Source organism: Malania oleifera, chromosome 1, assembly GCF_029873635.1.
Source record: "Malania oleifera isolate guangnan ecotype guangnan chromosome 1, ASM2987363v1, whole genome shotgun sequence".
NCBI classification, from domain to species: Eukaryota; Viridiplantae; Streptophyta; class Magnoliopsida; order Santalales; family Ximeniaceae; genus Malania; species Malania oleifera.
The window spans coordinates 151201071-151220722 of NC_080417.1; the positions used below are offsets into that span (position 1 = coordinate 151201071).

Below are 19652 nucleotides of genomic sequence, written 5' to 3' on the forward strand. Positions count from 1 at the left end.
AATCTAAGGTGCCTCCAAACGTAGGATTAGATAGTCTTTGGGAGCATGGATTTCAAAGTTGGGATTTGAATTTTTGTGAATTTGAAAGAAATTCAATACATTTTATGTTGAGAATTCCACTTGTGAAGTTTGTCCCACATTAAAAAATTGAGTGGATGATGGGTGCTTATTTACATGGTGTAGCCCAAGACCCAATAGACTTAAGTTTTTGGGTCAAATTAGAGCTCACTCATGTGTATCAAGCACACCTATGGACTCCTCCGTTGCTAACAAGTGGTATCGGAGCCGATGGTTCATAACTCTGGGTGTGGGAGTGTGTGATCGAGACTAAGAAGAATTATCTAAGCTGCCAAGATGGATCCAAATTAGGTCAGGACGTGGGAGGTAGGATTGGTTTAGAGGTGTCATTTGGAATACAATCTGAGACACGTAAGACGACTCATTTGAGCAAACTATTGGAGAATTTTTCCCATAGGAGAGAAGATGGCTTCCGTTCAAGGGGGAGTAGTTGGAACTCACGAGTAAGGGGGAGATTGTTGAGAATTCCACTTATGAATTTGTAAATTAAGTGGATAACGGGTGCTTATATACATGGTGTAGCTAAAAACCCAATAGACTTAAACTTTTTGGTCAAATTGGTGTTCACTCATATGTATCAAGCACACCTATGAACTCCTCCAGTGCTAACATTTTACACTACATTTTTGTTCATATTTAGATAAATCTAAATGTAAAGTCCCATTTTCATACTCCCATACGCATGTTAAAAAGTTACATTTTCCTTCCTCAATAGGGTAACATTCTAAATTTCCATACATTCAACATCCCTTTGTATAATATATTTGTCAAAAGTTTCAATCTCGACTAACTCATTAGATTGTAATCGTAAAAATAAAAATCGAACTCATTTTCAGTTGACAATAAAAGTACAACAACAACAACAACAACAAAATTAAGCGTTAAGTCTCACTAGATGGGATCGGTTATATAAATCATTTTCCTCCAATTTATACAAGAAGGCAGCTCGATATAGAATAAAAGTATGAATTATAAATTGTTTGAACCGCCCATTAGAAATACTTTAAAATAATCGCTAGGAAAAGAAGTCTTTTATTAAGCTACTTATTGATTTCTATGACCATTAAAATTTTAAAAATTAAAAACAAACAAAAAAGTTTTCCACTTAATTATGCCTATAAAGTTTCCAAATTAGGGACATGCATAAGCAATTTACAAAAAGGTGCATTCAAATAACTATATTAAGGATGATCGTCAAAACAACTAGTTAATACAAGCAATAATATAGAGGTTATGTGTGGCTTCAACATAATTTAGTTAATACAAAGCAATAATGTGGGGTGAGCATACGTAGTGTGGTAAACAAATTCATGTTTGTTTTATATATGGACTTGAATGACTACACTAACGACACGTTTAATTTACAAAATAAAATAGGATCATAATAAAATTATATGAACAAGGCGTAAAAATTGTTTATCGATTTCAAAAGCCTCATACACAGTCTACTTGATAACAACATAGCAATGGTAAACAGTGCTCCAAAACATAAATTTCAACTTGCATGAATTCAAACAGAGTACAATACAATATTGAATTTAATTTCATTTCATTTAAATTAAAATTGCAAACTCTATATTGCCAAATGCAGAATGGAGCAGAAGAGTCATTCTTTCTTCTTCCTTGAAGTTGCTCTAAAATACTCTCTTCAGTGCAAAGCTAAGTGCAGATTCCGCATCGAGTATTTTTTTTTTTTCAAAAAGAGTGCGAAATTCACAGTAGGTTTATTTTCCTTGTAATGAGTATTCCACCAAAAAACATTATGCAAGTCAAAGACCTAAACAGAACCTCTCCAGTCTCCACCATACTTGCTTAGCAGAAGAGGGGAGAGGAGGGGAGGAAGGCACTCCACAAATTCACAAATTCACAACTGCTGAACTGAAACAGCAAATGAACAGTAAAAATCTTCCACCACCACCCAGTAATTGAGCCATCGAAACTTGTGAACAAAAACTCCAAAGTACTTTCCTAAGTTTGCCTATGGAAAAATTCATGTCTTGGGGACGGAAGCCGCGAGTACTGCCCAAGCTTGATGCCGGGAGGAAGGAAGGAAGTGTGATGTCGAGGAAGAGCTCTCTGCTCAACCTCATTTGCATAATTAAAAAATTATATTAAATTTATTTTACATTTACGATACCTTCCATACTTAAAAATAATGTTAGAGCAATGGTAAAAATGACACCACAATAAAATTAACAATTTCACTTTCCAACTTCTCTCTTCCGAGCAAGCGCTCAATACTAGGCCATCTTTACTGTATTTTCAATTGACTTGCCTATTTTCTTACCCCTTTAAGAACAAACCTTCACCCAATAACAAGGGAGCTATATCTAAACCTGAAAATTACAGAGTCCATATCATAGAACATTCCCTCTAAACATTAAAATGCACATTGGATGTCACTTTTTTTTCTTTTTTTTGAGAAGTGGTGAAATATACTTCCCATAAAAGAATATGTTGTATATATAGTATTATATGTGTATTAAATACATATTATATGATTATATAATATAATAATAAAATTATAAAAATTCAATTAGACTAGCAAGTAATATTTGAACTTGACTCGTTAAACTCCTCAGGATCTAGTCAAGAGTGACATAGTGAGTTAAACTTGAGTAACCAGTCAGTTCAATTCACTTATCACTGACATGCCGAAAAGGGCAAATGATAAAAAATAAGGCAACTCAGAACTTGCATGAACCAACTTATTTCCCAGGAGACCATGAAATCAAAAAACAAAAGCAATTTATTATCTAATCTCAACAAAATTATTCATCAAAATCCAGCCAGTGTCTATCTCAGCAGTCCCCCATAAATTTACCCCCCCCCCCCCTCCCAACACACAAACACTAGCCGACTCATCGATCCATCTTATAGAATGCTCGTCGTCCTATCATGTGCATATCTCATTGCTTTCCCGTACAATTAGTAGATATTCTGGTCACTTTTGAGAACTGGGTTCATTTGGATTACCATTGTCGTCGGGAATGCTACATCCATGCAGCATTGATTCCTCTTTGGGGATTCCCTTCTAATAGGTGGATTGGTTGCCAAGTGGCCCACCAAATATGGGTCGCATGTAGGTATTGTCAAACTTCCTCCAATAGAAATGTATGGTACGCACAGGCTGCTCTATTAACACGGACAAACTATCCTCTGTAGGAAGGATGTTGCCTGAGGCCAATTGTTGTGTCCAAAGCAAAGGAAGAGTTGTGTCCTTCTCTTTCCGACAATTGTTGTCAACCGCAGGGCTGGGAAGTAGAAAGGTTATGAGTGGTTTCGTCAGAAAACCAAAGACCTGCAACCAGAAATATTCAAGATATCCTCAGAAAGTAGGGATTCATGACTTTCTCATGTCAACAAATCAAGTCACCTGAACTTGTTAGGTGTGTTCCCGGGAATGGTCTCAATATTTCTTTAATATCTCAAAAGCTAGGAGTAGAAGATATAGAACAACTTGTAAAATTCTGAAACAATTTTCAAGACTGCTGAAAAATGTGTTGGACTATGAACTATGTTCCTTTTGGCTGCACATGAAAGTTGGGAGAAGGTATGGAGAAAATTTGGAGCTTTGGATTGTATGCAGTGGAAGATTCTACAAGTTCAAATTTTCTACATTCAAAGAAAAATGAAGAGAGAGAGAGAGAACGAAAGAAAAAAAAAAGAACTGATAGGTATACATACCAGAGTACTGAAGAGCACAACAATGACTGTGCTGGTCACCATAGCAGCATTAATTTGATCATACGTCACACCAGAGTAAGTGAACTTCACAAAAGTTAACAAGGCATAATATCATAATTCAAGTGATCATATATCCAGCTTAATTATTGTCTGCATTATTACTTCAAAATGTGACAACTGTTAAAACCATATGTAACTACAAAAAACAGTAAATCTCCTACCTGTTTGAATGCCAAAGCAATTGAGACGGCACCTCTCATAAGCCCAGCCCACCAAATCACTATCTATAGAAATAAAACAGAAAATAAAGTAACACTTGCTGTCAAAGAGTTAACTTTCCTTGCCCTTCTTCTTCTTCTTTTGTTTTTGTTTTTTGTTTTGTTTTTTGTTTTTTTGGGCTAAACACTTTCCTTGCCCTTCCTAGTTATCTGTACTAAAGGATATTATGCAAATACTAACCTGGTGTCTGAATGAGATTGATGATGCTCTCTCAACTTTTCTGTGCATGTAGTTTGACAAAGCAGAGAGAGGAAACACAAATGCAGCACGACCAAGCAATGTAAGTAAAATTATGGTACTCCATATGGCCATTGATGTCCCAAAACTGCCACCAAAAACATGGAATCAAAAAAATAAAATTCCATTTCTGCTTCTCTTAGATATTAATCTTTACTACTGTATTCAGGGAATTCTGCTTGTTGGTCCCCTTTTCTGTCATTCCTTAAGTGCCCTTCACGCCTATTGTAAGGTATTTAAAAGGGAAAGAACAACAATCAATCACCAGTTACACTGAATCCATGAGAGAAGATTTCCTTCTTGTTTCTTCATAAAATGCCCTTTACAACTACCAAAGAACACTAATGGCAACAAGTAACAGCATTTTTGTAACCACTTTTCACTGTATTGGGCAATACATAACTAAGAGCCACGGAGCACCAGCTGAGCGCACACGCCCGCAGCTGGAAGTCGTTATAAATAATTTTGTGCAAGTCTGAAAGATATTTTCTTCCATTGACCACAAAAGCAGTTTGTGGTCAACCATGTTAAAATCATAATTGCACAAGCAGATGGGTTTGAGGAACAACTGTGGTCTGCTTGACCATTAAAATCATAATCCTAGAAGCAGAAAGAAAGTTGAGTCCCATTTTTTAAAGGAAGCCACCCTTAGCACCATTTTTCCCCCTTGACATTTTGCAAAATCCCTGCAAACACAACTAAATGTAATCACAGTTGTGATTTCCCCCCTTTATCACAGGCCTGTTGAACTGTTAATCTCAGACAAAATAAACCAGGCATTTCTTAGCAAAGCAACTAGTCAATCACAATTCCCAGTAATATTGAGGCTATTATGGCGAATTGAAAGAAAATATAAAAAAGTTGAAAGGTATGTTTTGATGGGGATATAATCCGTCATGGGGCAACATGCCATCCGGTCAGCGGTGGGGGTGTCAATATGGACCAATTCCAAGAGATTGCAACTAAACTTGGTTGAACTCAGCAGACTGCCACACACATCCATCATCCAATCTAAAAATCAAATCAAGAATAAATTTTTGCTCATATATGGAATTTATGCTTAATTGTGGTAGATATTAAGAAGCTTCTTGCCATAAAATCTGTTCAGCAAGGACTTTTTTTTTGTAACAAAAGTATTCCATTGATAGAATAGGAGTGTACAACAAACAGGGGAATAAGGCATCTCTTTTCAAAACTCTGGGTTACCCCAAAAAAATGAAAAGGGAAAGCCGGGAGAAAAAAATAAACAACACCACTACCACCACCACTAGAAACCACCCAAAATAATTAGCATGCATTATCAATTCAACAAGGAAAGCCAATCATGCTGAATATCTGAAAAACACATCCCCCTTAAGTTCCCATTATTCATGCATCAAAGAGACGCCTGTTGTATAAATCGAGTATAGGACACACACAGCGGAAGATGTAAATGTGCAACAAATGAAGCACTAAGTCTCAACAACACTCAACCGATATGAATGAGAAAAACAACAATCAATAACACAAGAATAAGCACATGGCACAAAATATTCACTACAATGTGAAAATCACAATACACAAGTTTTACAATGATCCCTCTCATATCTCACAATACCCTCAGATAGGGATAAATAGACTTTCCTTCAGAGGTTTCCCTCCAATTACCCAACCACCCCAACATTCAAGTTCAAAATTTGAATTTCTTCTCGCAGCCCAGGCTCACTCGTCGATGAGAATAGGGGATTCATCTACGAGTCCAAGAAGCCCACTCGTCGACTAGTCTATCCTCTCATCGACGAGTCTTCTGCTCTGAGATTTTCTGACTCTTAGTATCTACTCGTCGACGAACACAGAACACTCGTCGACGTCTTCTGCTGCCAGCACAAGAAGACCTCCATCTCATGTTTTCCTTCCTTTGTTTGTGATTCCCACCAAGTATAAGAGCCACACACAAATACAACAACGCCAAATAGTGAATCTTCACCCAGTGAAAACAACTACTACTTCCCTAAAATAATATGCACATTTTGTTGCATCCACATACCCCAAAATTCAGAAAATAGGGCACAACTCCGTAACTCTTAACCTTCCTTCTTCCTGCCAAAATCAACAAAATGAATTGCCGTAACTCCTCCACTGTCTTTAGACAAACCCAACAGTCCCCAAAATAATTAAATAGCTTATTCCAAATCCTCCGAAAAGCTTTGATTTTATGGGGCCCTTTGGCCTTCCAAATATTTTTATCAAGAGGAAAAGAAAAACCAGACCTAGTCAAGAACTCACAAAAAGATTTGCAGGAGTAAAATCCCGAAATCCAAAGACCAAAAGCGGCTATCAGCTTCCAATGAGACTAACAGTTAGTCAACAAGACTAACAAGGAGGATAACTCTCTATCTCTCTATGATTCAAGGGTCTCCTCAATTGAAAATCCCAAGAAGGTAAAGGACCACCCAGCTCCACAATGAAAGAAGAAATATATCCATCCTGTCCTAAGCTCAAACGAAATAGACAAGGAAAAGAGGCGGACAAAACAACATTCCCCAACCATAGGTCTTTCCAAAAGCTAATATTTCAACCTCTACCCAATAGAAATTTAGTATGGAGAATAAAGAGGGAATAAATTTGAGAGATGGCTTTCCACGGATTTCCTGAAGAACATCTAAGACTCGGATTAGTCTCCCATGTGTTCCTATCAAGTCCAAATTTGCTTTTTATAACTTTATGCCGTAGGGATGAAACCTCTCAAGGAAACTACCAAAGTCATTTGGCCAAGAGAGCCATGTTTTTGGACACCAAATTACCAAGACCCAAGCCGCCCTCCCATTTAAACCTACAGACCACCTCCCATCTCACCAAATGATCCCTAACACCCCCACCCCTGACCAAAGGAAATCTCTCATGATTCTTTCAATCCTACAAACCACCCCCGCAGGAATTTTGAAAATAGAAAGAAAATACAGTGGGATACAAGAAAGACAAGCTTGAATGAGAGTAATCCTACCTCCTAAAGAAAAGAGAGCACCATTCCGACCATCTAATTGCTTAGACACTCTCTCAGCAACAGAGTCCCAAAAATTGGCAGATTTAGGATTATCCCCCCAAAGGAACTCCCTCCTAAACAAGATAACAAATCCAAAGTGACACACCCATTTGATTCGTCTGTGGGTTAATCACTTTCAATAATAGGTTTCCAGAAGAATTGGTGTACATATAGCAAGGTGCTGGCATGAGTAAGGTTTTATGTATCAGGCAGACAAGCAGAATAGAATGGTTGAACCAAGCCATTTCAATTTCGAATAATAGATTGCCGATATATAAATAAACTGAATTACTAAAGAAGAAAATAGTGCCTTAATTTACTCGTCTTCCACTTCTCAATGTCCAGAGCATCCATTCCCACATAAAGAAATATGAATGTTTCTGCAATGAAGGACATTGCTGCAAATCCATGCCTGCATAAGGAAAGATACAAGAAGAGTGACCAAACACAGTCGTTTGGATAAGGCTAATTAGGGTATGTTTTGTAAAGTTACTGAAACCTCTCATATAAGCTGTTCATACATGCCTGGTTGTGATTCTTGAACTATCAGTCACATTATGCCATGCATAGTGCGACATGAGGATCCCACAAAAGAAGACTGTGAGAATACCACTTAACTCTAACAGCTGCACCAAAGGAACATATGTTGATTGTCAATGCAAAAATTAAATACTTATGTACAAGTGCAAAAAAAAATTCAGACACTCTTTTGTGATGCAAGGATCAACTGGATTAGCATCCTTTAGAATGTGTGAGCGCACTCTTTCCAAATAAGTAGTTTTGATATCTCCAAGACATTAAAGTTTCTAATAGTCATTTGTCTTTAGGAATTGACATTGCAAGAAAAGTTTTACATCTTTAGACTTTCTATAGACTCAGTTATGAATATGTTGCAAACTATCTATAGATGCTTCATACCCTCTATAGATGCAAAATACTCTTAATAAATGCAGTAAGTGAATATATTGCACACTATCTATAGACACTTCATACTATCTATAGACACAAAATACTTTCTATACACGCAGTAAGAAAATCTGTTGCATATAGAATAGATGCTTCATACTCTTTATGGACGCAAAATATTCTCTATAGATGCAGTTATTAAATCTGTTGCATACTTACTATAGACGATTTTTTAATGCATCTACTATCCAGAAACTTACAGACAGATGTGATTCTTGTTGCAATTCGGTTAATTATGATTTTTATTTTGCATTAAATCTGAATTTAATCATGATTAATTCATTTCATAGATTATACTTGATTTTCAACTTGGATTTTATTCTTATTTTAAGACTAGAACAATATGAATATTTTTTAGTCTTTAAATTGAAACACCCTTGTATTCTTCTAAACTTAAGTCAACTTTAAGCTCCATTATCTTGGGAATCAACAATGTTTTTCTTGGAACAAATTGTGTCTTGCTGGCTGTGCCTATTGCCTATTGCCCCTCAAAATCTGAATCTAAATAAAGTTGAGCTTTAATACTGGTAGTTGGCAGCCCCACTGGCTATGCATAGTTTCCTGTTCTTCAAAGTGCTATACATCCAAAAGAAACCGAATGCAAGAGAGAATCAAAAGAAAAAATCACAGATCTGATATTTTTATGGCTAAAAAGGGATCACTCGAGCTAGTTTGAGCATAAACTTTTTCAATATCTGTGTTCAAGCTTGATATACATGTTGACCTATAACCTAATAGCTTAAGCTTTCAAGTTAAGTGGTTGTCTAATATGGTATCAAATCTGGTCCTGGGCTCTTTTCTCATTGCCCGCATTTAAATAAAAAATTATTGTATTTCTTGTAATGGGTGTTATCTATCGTGTGTTTATCACCCCACATGTTGTCAGGCTGCCGCGGTGGGGAGTGTTGAATCTTGATATACATTGTTTGCCCACTACCTAGTAGCTTAAGCTCTTAGGTAAAGTGGTTGTCTAACAGTCTGAGAGTTGAGCTGAGTTATCCATTTTGATAGAATTCTAGAGAGCTAATCCTGATATTGCATATAAAAATAGACAAGTGCTGAGTTTATTCCCATGGAAACCAAAAGCCTTTTGAGTTATCTATAGTGCTCTGATTTCTTATTCTGCTAAGAAGTTTATTGTGCTTTAATTCATATATTATTTTCTATTAAGAAATTTATTGTGCTATAATTCATATATTATTTTCTATTCTTCACGCACAGGCTAAAAGCTTAGCTTTCTCTCGCTTCACCAAGTCCTTGAGGATTTATTGTGTGAAAAAGGAAATGCCTGAGAATTGTATTATATTGATCTTTATCATTTGTATCTCTCAAGAGCAGAGATTTCTTGATACAAATAGGGTCTCTTCCGAATTTGTATCATTTGTATCTCTTAGTCCTAGTGCTCTTTAGCATGATTTGTTAATGCCTTTCTAGCTGACAAGGGTCTTGTACCCAAAGGATTATTAGACAATTGTTTATGCGCTTTCTAGCACAGGGTGTACTATTCTTTAATAGTGAATTCTTAAGAAGTTGCTTGAGGGGTGGATGTAGGTAACCGAACCACTATAAATAGCTTGTGTTCTTGATTGTGTGATTTGGTTGAGTGCTTTCATAAATTGCTTTTGCATATTATACTTGCTATCATACTTGAAAATAATTAAAATTTGATAATTTTTTTATCATCCAATTCAACCCTCCCTCTTTTTTTGGGTGCCTATTGACCTAACCAACAGTATATATAACTACATATTAGAAGATAAAATTGCAGGAATGGAAATAAAACATACTGTATCATAGTTGTTGTTTTTTGTCCCACATTGGTAGAATAGTTCCACATTAGTATAAAAAATTGTTTTGAATTTTTTGTATTATTTGTCCCACATTGGAGAGAAGTGTTTTTTGGACTTGAGGTTGAAGCTATATAAAGAGCTCAACTCTTCATTTGTAAAACACACCTCAAAATTGTACTTAATCAAGAAGTAGTAGATTTATCGTTGGCGTCCGAGGACATAGGTAATTCTATACCGAATCTCGTTAATTTCTTATCTTATTCTTTTTATTGTTTTATTATTAATTTCTGCATTACTTCAGTTTCTTATATATTCAATAGCAATAGTTGTAGTATTGGTGTTTGACACAAGTGGGGTGCCCGACACAACAATTGGTATCAGAGCTAAGTTGAATAGTGTCGATACGGAGGTGTTCCTCTGTTAAGATCCTTGATTCCATGTTTGATGCCTAAGAAAGACCTTATCTAAGTGAGTGCTCAGAGACCATTGCGGCTCAATCGCTCCCTAGAGGTCAGCCTGGTCAAAGTGGAATTTCATAGGATAAAATAGAGTAGACACAGTTGGTACGTACTATTCATCCTAGGCCTTTTGTTTTGTTGGTTGCTATTGAATATATAGAAGATGGCAGAAACTAGTGCAGCAATAGAAGAAACTCTGTCCACACGAACTCTAGCCCCTTCGGTTTCGACATTATCATCGAAGACGATAGCTAATGCTCGGTTTGAGGTGGAGAAATTTGATGGTACCAATAATTTTGGTATGTGGTAATGTGAGGTGAAGGACATCTTGTATCAGCAAGAACTAGATATTGCTTTGGATGATAAACCGGTAGATATGGGTGACAAAGATTGGGAAAAGATCAATCGTCAGGCACGTGGTACGATTCGTCTGTGTCTCGCTAAAAATCAGAAATATTGTATTATGAGGGAGACATCTGTAAAGAAATTTGGAAGACATTGGAAGATATATTTATGACCAAGAGTCTGTAAAATCGGCTCTATTCGAAAAAGAAATTGTTTCGCTCCCAGTATCAACCAGGTATTTCGATTAATGACCACATAAATGCTTTCAATAAAATTTTGGCCGATTTGTTAAATTTGGATGAAAAGGTGAAAGATGAGGATAAAGTCATATTGTTACTGAATTCTCTCCCTGATGAGTATGAACATTTGACCACCACTTTATTGTATAGGAAAGATAAAGTTACTTATGATGTTGTTTGTACTGCATTGATTAGTACTAAACGCAGAAAGAAGGATTAGAGGGTCCATAAGGAAACAACAAAAGCACTAACAATAAGGGGACGTTCTCAAAGTCGTATGCCTGGAAGGAAGAGTAAATCTCATGGGAGGAGTAAAACTCGTGGGAGACCTGCTAAAGATGAATGCGCCTTTTGTCATAAGAGAAGGCATTGGAAGAAAGATTGCCCTAAATTACAACAAAAGAATAAGGGCAAAGGATATTCTAATGCCAATATAGCCAATGATGATGGAAGTGAGTCAGATTTTTCTCTTATTGGAACATCTTCGTCACATTATTTTGGTGAGTGGATTTTGAATTGTGGTTGTTCCTATCACATGTGTCCCAATAGGGAATGTATTTTTAATTTTGAAGAATTAGATGGTAGGGTTGTTTTTTATGGAAAATGATAATACTTGTAAAACAACTGGAATAGGATCAATACAGTTGAAATGTCAAGATGGAACTATTACGACCTTGACTGATGTTAGATATGTTCCAAGCCTAAAGAAGAATCTGATTTCATTGGGTGCCTTAGAATCTAAAGGGTTCACTATCACTTTGAAAGATGAAACCTTAAACATTAAATCAGGTGCGCTGGTGGTGATGAAAGGAATAAGGAAAAATAACTTGTATTATTTACAAGGTAGTACAGTTATTGGCTCAGCAATTGTTGTTTCTGAGAAAGATGCAGGTTCAGTTACAACCAGGTTAGGGCATATGCGATTAGCACATGTAGGAGAAAAATCTTTGCAACAATTAGCTAAGCGAGGTTTGTTAAAGGGTGCAAAGGTATGCAAACTTGAATTTTGTGAGCATTGCATTCTGGGAAAGCAGATTAGACTGAGATTTGGCACTGCAATCTACTAGACTGGAGGTATTTTAGACTACATCCATACAGATGTATGGGAGCCCAAAAAAACGGCTTCGTTGGGTGGTATGCATTATTTTGTCACTTTTATTGATGATTTTTCCAGAAGAGTTTGGGTGCATTCTATGAAGCATAAAAATGAAAAGTGTGATATTTTCCTTAAGTGGAAAAAATTAGTTGAAACTCAAACTGGCAGAAAGATTAAACGGCTCAGATCAGATAATGATGGTGAATACACGAGTGACCCGTTTATGAAGGTATGTCAGGATTAAGGTATTGCTCGACACTTCACAGTTCGAGATACACCACAGCCATATGGGGTGGCAGAGCGCATGAATCGGATTTTGTTGGAGAAAGTTTGATGTATGTTGTCTAATGCTGGGTTAGATAAAAGGTTTTTGACTGAGGCTGTTAGATATGCATGTCATCTCATCAATCGTCTGCCATCATTTGCAATAGGGGAAAAACCACCCTATGAGGTATGGTCTGGAAAGCCTGCTAGTGATTATGATTCTTTACATGTATTTGGTACTATGACTTATTATCATGTTAAATAATTTAATTTGGATCCAAGAGCCAAGAAAGTAATATTCTTGGGGATAAGTGCAGGAGTCAAAGGATACTGTCTTTGGTGTCTAGAGACGAAAAAAATGATTTTAAGCAAGGAAGTGACTTTTGATGAACTTGCGATGATGAAGAAAACAATACGCAAGGAGTTACGAGTTGAAGAGAAGACCAGTGGTACTCAACAACAGGTGGAGGTTAAGACAATTTTGGTAAACCCAGTGAGAAATGAGACTACACAAGGTAACTCTCCAGTTATGGTGGGGAATAGTTTACAAGAAGAGGAGATTTCAATTCGAGAATCTTCACAACAACAAGAATCAAATTCGAAAACCTGCTCAGTATACTGATATGGTGGCCTATGCACTTCCAATTGTGAATGATAATGTTCCTTACACTTTCAAAAAAGCAAGAAGGAACTCTGAATCAGACAAGTGGAAAAGAGCGATGGATGAAGAAATGCAGTCTTTTCATCAGAATCAGACCTGGGAACTAGCCCAGCTACCCAAGGGTAAGAAAGCAATTGATTGCAAATAGGTTTATGTAAAGAAAGAAGGATTTCCAGATGTCAATATTGTTCGCTTCAAAGCTAGATTGGTAGCTAAGGGCTATCCACAGAAGGAAGGCATTGATTATAATGAGGTATTTTCTCTAGTTGTTAAACATTCTTCCATTCGAATTTTGTTGGCTTTGGTAGCACAATTTGATCTTAAACTAGTTCAGCTCGATGTAAAAACTGCATTTTTACATGGTAATTTGGAAGAGGAAATCTATATGAATCAGCCAGATGGATTTCAGGTTGCTGGAAAAGAAAATTGGGTATGTAAACTGGGTAAATCGTTGTATGGTTTAAAACAGTCTCCAAGACAGTGGTACAAATGATTTCATTAGTTTATGATGGGTCAAAAGTACATCCGAAATAAACATGATCATTGTGTTTATTTTCGCAGACTACAAAATGGATCTTTTATATATTTACTCTTGTATGTTGATGATATGTTGATAGCTTCAAAGAATAGGGAAGAAATCAACAAGTTGAAAAGTCAGTTAAATCAAGAGTTTGAGATGAAAGATCTTGGAGAAACAAAGAAGATACTTGACATGGAGATTCGTAGAGACAGAATGAGAGGAAGAGTTAGTTTGTATCAGAAACAGTATTTGAAGAAGGTGGTATAGAGTTTTGGCATGTCTGAGCAGTCAAAACCAGTAAGCACTCCTCTTGCTCCTCATTTCAAACTTAGTGCGGCTTTATCTCCTAAATTATATGAGGAACGTAAATATATGTCACAGGTTCCTTATGCAAGTGTTGTTAGTAGTCTGATGTATGCAATGGTTTGTACTAAACCTAATATTTCACAAGTTGTTAGTATGGTGAGCAGACATATACATGATCCGGGTAAAGGACATTGGCAAGCTGTGAAATGAATTTTTAGATATATTATGAATACATTGTTGATGGTATAGTATTTGAGAAAAATAATACTATTGATCAACGTGTTGTTGGGTATGTGGATTTTGATTTTACAGGTGATTTGGATAAACGTCGATCAACTACTGGATATGTTTTTACATTTGCTAATGATCCAGTGAGTTGGAGGTCTACCTTACAGTCTACCATTGCCTTGTCTACAACAGAAGCAAAGTACATGGCAGGTTCAGAGGCTATTAAGGAAGCTATTTGGTTGCAGGGTTTACTTGAAAATTTGGGAGTTGTTCAGAAGCACATTGTTGTGTTCTGTGATAGTTAGAATACTATTCATTTAGCAAAGAACCAAGTCTATCATGCACAAACGAAGCACATCGACGTTCGGTTTCATTTTATGCAGGATATTATTAATGGAGGCAAGATACTTCTTCACAAGATTGTTGCAACTGAAAATCCCACAAATATGTTGACCAAGATTGTGACAACAATCAAATTTAAACATTGTTTGGACTTGATCAATACCCTGCAAGTTTGAATATTTTTTGAAGGCACTGATGATGTGGAACTCCAGAAAATGTTGGTGACTAAAAAATTTGTTGAATTTATCGTCAAGGTGGAGATTTGTTGTTTTTTGTCCCACATTGGTAGAATAGTTCCACATTAATATAAAAAGTTGTTTTGAATTTTTTGTATTATTTGTCCCACATTGGAGAGAAGTGTTTTTTGGACTTGAGGTTGAAACTATATAAAGAGCTCAACTTTTCATTTGTAAAACACACCTCAAAGTTGTACTTTGTCAAGAAGTAGTGGATTGATCGTCGGCGCCCGAGGACGTAGGTAATTCTATACCGAACCTCGTTAATTTCTTGTCTTGTTCTTTTTACTATTTTATTATTAGTTTCTGCATTACTTTAGTTTCTTATATATTCAATAGCAATAGTTGTAATATTAGTGTTTGGCACAAGTGGGGTGCCCGGCACAACAATAGTTGCACAGGATATATTGCTACACTATACAGACATGAACTCAGTTCTACACAACACGACAAGTTTGAGTCGTATGACTCCCAGGACTCATAATATAGCAATCTTTTAGCACTTACTAGAAAAGCCTCATTATTTAATGAAACCACACCTCCTCCTTGGTGGGGGTGGGGGGAGAAACAGGGGGAACAGAAAGTAAAGGAGGGGAGGGGAGGACAAACTAAGAGAAGGAAAGGAAGTAAAAAAAAGATCCTTGGGTCCCAGCTTCTTTTTTAATGGGATAAGAAGGGGTAGACTTGGATATGATATCCTATCCACCCCCATAATCTTTGGTTGCATGATATGGACAAAGGATTCCGCTCCATATTTATAGGATAAAATCATCTCCCAGGGTAGGTGGTATACCTTGGCACAAGAGAGCAGCAGTGACCTTGTGGGCAGGTGGGAAGGTGCTTCAACAACAAAAATATATCCCACATTCTTGTTAAGCGCTGGGGTAGTCCTTATAGACATAGGTAAGAACCAGCTTACTAACTCAGGTCATTGGGTCTTGACCCATCCATGTGTATAGGCAAACTCCACCTTCACTCTCTTTTCCGATGTGAGACAACTATAACAAATGGAATTTCCATTAACTTGCTTTCACTTGTGAACTTCTAGTAATACTTTCACTTAAGGGAAAGTCATCTCTCATGTTAGCAAGCTTATTTTTCCAATAATCACGCAAGTGAACTAATTTCATATGCATTTCAAATCAATCCCACCACTCATGTATTGATCTGATTCAAACCCATCTACCAACTTAAAGATCCTTATTGGCCTCGGCCGCATACTTGCCACTCACTGTTATTGTCTTACTAGCTGCTTGTTGAGTCATGAACCATTGGCTCTGATACAATTTCTTAGCACCAAAGAAGGTTGTATAAAATTGATACCAAATAAAGTGAGCACCAACTTGACCCAAAAGCTTAAGCTAAGTCATGACCCATCCATGTATATAAGCCACTCTTTCTCTCTCTTTTTTCTTTTATATGGGATAGTGGGAGTTGTCTCATAATTATGGTCTTAAATTTCCATGAAATTGTCGAAATTTCCGATTTCTGTCACCCTCAAAATCTAATTGGTAGTCGATTTCCGTCTAGCATAATTTCCATTGAAATCTCAACGAATCATCCGAAATTTATTGAAATATCAAAATTTTAGTGAAACTTTTCAAATTTTTAATTATACGATGAAATTTTGTCAAAATTCAAATGAAAAATTTAGGAGTGAAGTGAAATTTCTATCTTAATTTATTTTATTTATTTTATCGAAACAAAAGATTATTACAAGTGCTTTTGAAATTATATGAAAAAATAAACTTATAGTAACATTTTATTTAACCATTCATGTCTAAATTATCATTATTTGTATAATAAATAATATTAAAATGATTTATGATTCATTTGTATTAACTGAACATGCTTAATTACATTATCTTACAAATATGTTTGATACACATACTATTTTACAACTTTTCCACCTTATACAAAACATAGATGTATTTAATTTGTAATATATTAGTCCTAAAACTTATATTATTATCTTTGTTAACCATTTCTAAAGTTTCACAAAGAATTCCATGCTTTACTACTAATTTTCGATATTTTTTCAAATCAAAATTGAAATTGACATCGAAATTGAAATTTCCGTACTTTTGGAGCTTCAAAATTTGAGTCGAAATCAAAATTTAAGACCTTGCTATCATAATGGAACGAGCACAATTCCTTTATCCAATATAGGTTTTATCTTGTGTTGCATCAAGGATGTGAGATAATACGTAGGATGTGTAATAGTTGTTAGAGGTTATTTATGTCTTTTAGTATTATTATTATTATTATTATTATTATTAAGTGTATTAGTATGTTAATTAGTGAGAGTTAGTAGTAAAGAGTATTATTGTCCTTGGAATGTGTTTGATTTGTATTGTAAATAGAAGGAGAGATTATCTTCAAGTTAGATCATTCATTTTAATCAAAACCTCAACATGGTATCAGAGCATGATCCAACCAAAACCCTATCATACTCGGTCATTGCCGAAAAACACATTCCCATCGCTGCCCTTCTCAGATCCACCTCCATCCTTCATTATTTCACAAAACCAACCATATAGCCAAAAACAGAACCCTCTGAAGCCTACACCCACATGCCTCCACGCGATGGCCAACTACTGACAATGCCGATTCCACATGCAAGCGTGTGAGAGTGTTTTTTACCACTTTTTATTTTTTGTTTCCTCTGCCATGTTCAAATTCCTTCTCTAGACAATATTATCCAATCTCTATAGACCATGCACCCGTGGTAATCCGTTAGTTTTTGTTCAATGTTTGTAAAGGCTTCTTTGTGAGTTTCTTGGAGCAGTGGCAGTTTTCGTAAGTTAAGTTGTGAGGTTGTGGCAGTGCTATATCAGTTGGTAAGTCATTCACCTCGTCTATGATTGTGTCAATGCTTCACATAGTTTGTGATTGTCCCAATTAGTTTTGATTGTTCTTCTTGTTTGACATTGGAGTATCTACAAGTTCGTGAGTGTTGGGATAGAGTCTATGAATCCCAAAAATATGTTTCCTTCATCGCTGCCATAGATAACGACTCAAAAGTGGGATGGAAAGAACTACGTTCAATAGTCTAAAGTTGTTCGGGTTTTTTTAGTAGGATTAGGAAAATCTGACCACTTGCTCCAATCTGATCCTTTTGATGAGAAAAGAAAAGACGTGCGGATTCAAGAAGATGCCTTGGTTGTTCCATCTTGTGTAATTTGATGGAGTCACATATTGTACAGATATGCATACATCTAGATACGTGTAAGGAGATTTAGGATTATGCCAAGCTTCTATACTCTAGTAACATTACAAGAATGTATGATTTATCCTAGGAGTACTTTCAGTTACAACAAGAAGACAGGAGCATTGCAGATTATTTTGGAGAGATGAAGAGTATTCATGAGGAGCTTGACATCGTGCAGCCTATAACCGCCGATTTTCATGAGACGCAGAAGCAAAGGGAGAAGATGACAGTTCTTCAGGTTTTACCGGGCTTAAGACCCAAGTTTGAGGCAATCCAGTCCCAGATACTTAGTAGTGCAGAGTTGCTATCATTTGCTGATGTTTATTCTCGTTTCCTTCGTGCTTCCTTTAACACACATTCTCCTATTCTTGCATCTAGCTTTGAGAGGACAGCCTTTGCTACACAGGGTGATTCTAGTTCTCTACCAAACAATCGAAAAATTTATCGAGGTGGTTCAAGTGGTCATGGTAGTAGAGATGGACGAGGTAAAGGCATTCCTCGCAAGTGCACTCAATTGTGAACGAAGTAATTATAATATTAAGCAGTGATGAGATCTCCATGGTAGACTTTCGCGTGTTGCCCATGCACCCATCACCAACTTCACACCATTGGGGGCAGCCAATCCACCACCGACTCCACATCTTTGGGGCCGAGTGGGTGGCAACGCACTGTATCCATGTCAGAGGAAGAGTTTTCCAAGATCTAGTAGTATCAAGCATCACAACAAGCTTCTCTTCCCATTGCCTCTTTTTCCCAAACAGGTAATCCCACAGTATGCCTATTATCCAATACTTCTCATCCTAGTCATTGGGTCATAGACTCCACTGCCATTGATCATATCACAAGTATACCTAATTTTTTCTCTACTCTTCAATTTTCCATTTAACTTGCATAATTGATCCAAGAAATCTAAATCTATTAATACACTAATAGATTTAGATATCTTGGATCTATTATGCAAGTTGAAGGGGAAATTAAAGAAGATTTAGTACAAAAAATTAAAACAGGCTAGGTAAAACGGAGGAGTGCGTCAAGTGTGTTGTGTGATCGTAGAATACCCTTAAAATTAAAAGAAAAGTTATATAAGACAATTATAAGGCCAGCTATGCTTTTCAGAATGTTAGGCAACTAAGAAACAACATGTACAAAAAATAAAGTTGCCGAAATGTGAATGTTATGGTCGATGAGTGGTTTAACATTAAAAGATAAAGTAAGAAATGAACATATATGTAATAATTTACGCATAGCACCAGTTGAAAACAAGATAAAGGAGGAGCGGCTTAGATGGTTTGGGCATTTGAAACGCAGGCCAAATAGAGCATCTGTAATGAGAAGTGAGTTAGCTATTGTGTTTGGCATGAAAAGGGGTAGGGGTAGGGGTAGGCGTAAAATAACTTGGAATAAGGTAGTGAGGAAGGATTTAATAGTTCTAATCTAATATAGGAAAACAATCTTGATTGGGTGAATTGGCGGAAAAGGATTCATATAACGGACCCCACCTAGAGGGACTTAAGGCTTGTTTTTGTTGTTGTTGTTGTACTTTTGCTGATGGATCCACCACTACAGTCAAGGGAATTGGGATTGTCAATCCCACTTCTTTTATTTCTCCCCCTTTAATTTGTATATTGCAAAGTTTCCTTTCAATCTTATGTCCGTCAGGAAGACTACTAAATCCATGAATTGTTCA

At 36.4% G+C, this 19652-nt stretch overlaps 1 protein-coding gene across 2 annotated transcripts in view; it reads right to left on the minus strand.

The window, feature by feature from the left end:
• Window positions 1-2809: 2809 nt before the first annotated feature.
• The window catches only part of LOC131168245 (sodium/hydrogen exchanger 4), a 29784-nt gene continuing 12941 nt past the window's right edge, over window positions 2810-19652 (minus strand). For both annotated transcript variants that reach the window (XM_058092041.1, XM_058127937.1), the window contains 6 exons: window positions 7829-7929; window positions 7614-7715; window positions 4225-4369; window positions 3987-4049; window positions 3766-3849; window positions 2810-3379 (listed from right to left, as the gene is read on the minus strand). In XM_058092041.1, coding sequence (XP_057948024.1) covers window positions 3113-3379; window positions 3766-3849; window positions 3987-4049; window positions 4225-4369; window positions 7614-7715; window positions 7829-7929 — 762 coding nt within the window. In that variant the 3' untranslated portion in view covers window positions 2810-3112. The remainder of the gene's footprint in view (window positions 3380-3765; window positions 3850-3986; window positions 4050-4224; window positions 4370-7613; window positions 7716-7828; window positions 7930-19652) is intronic.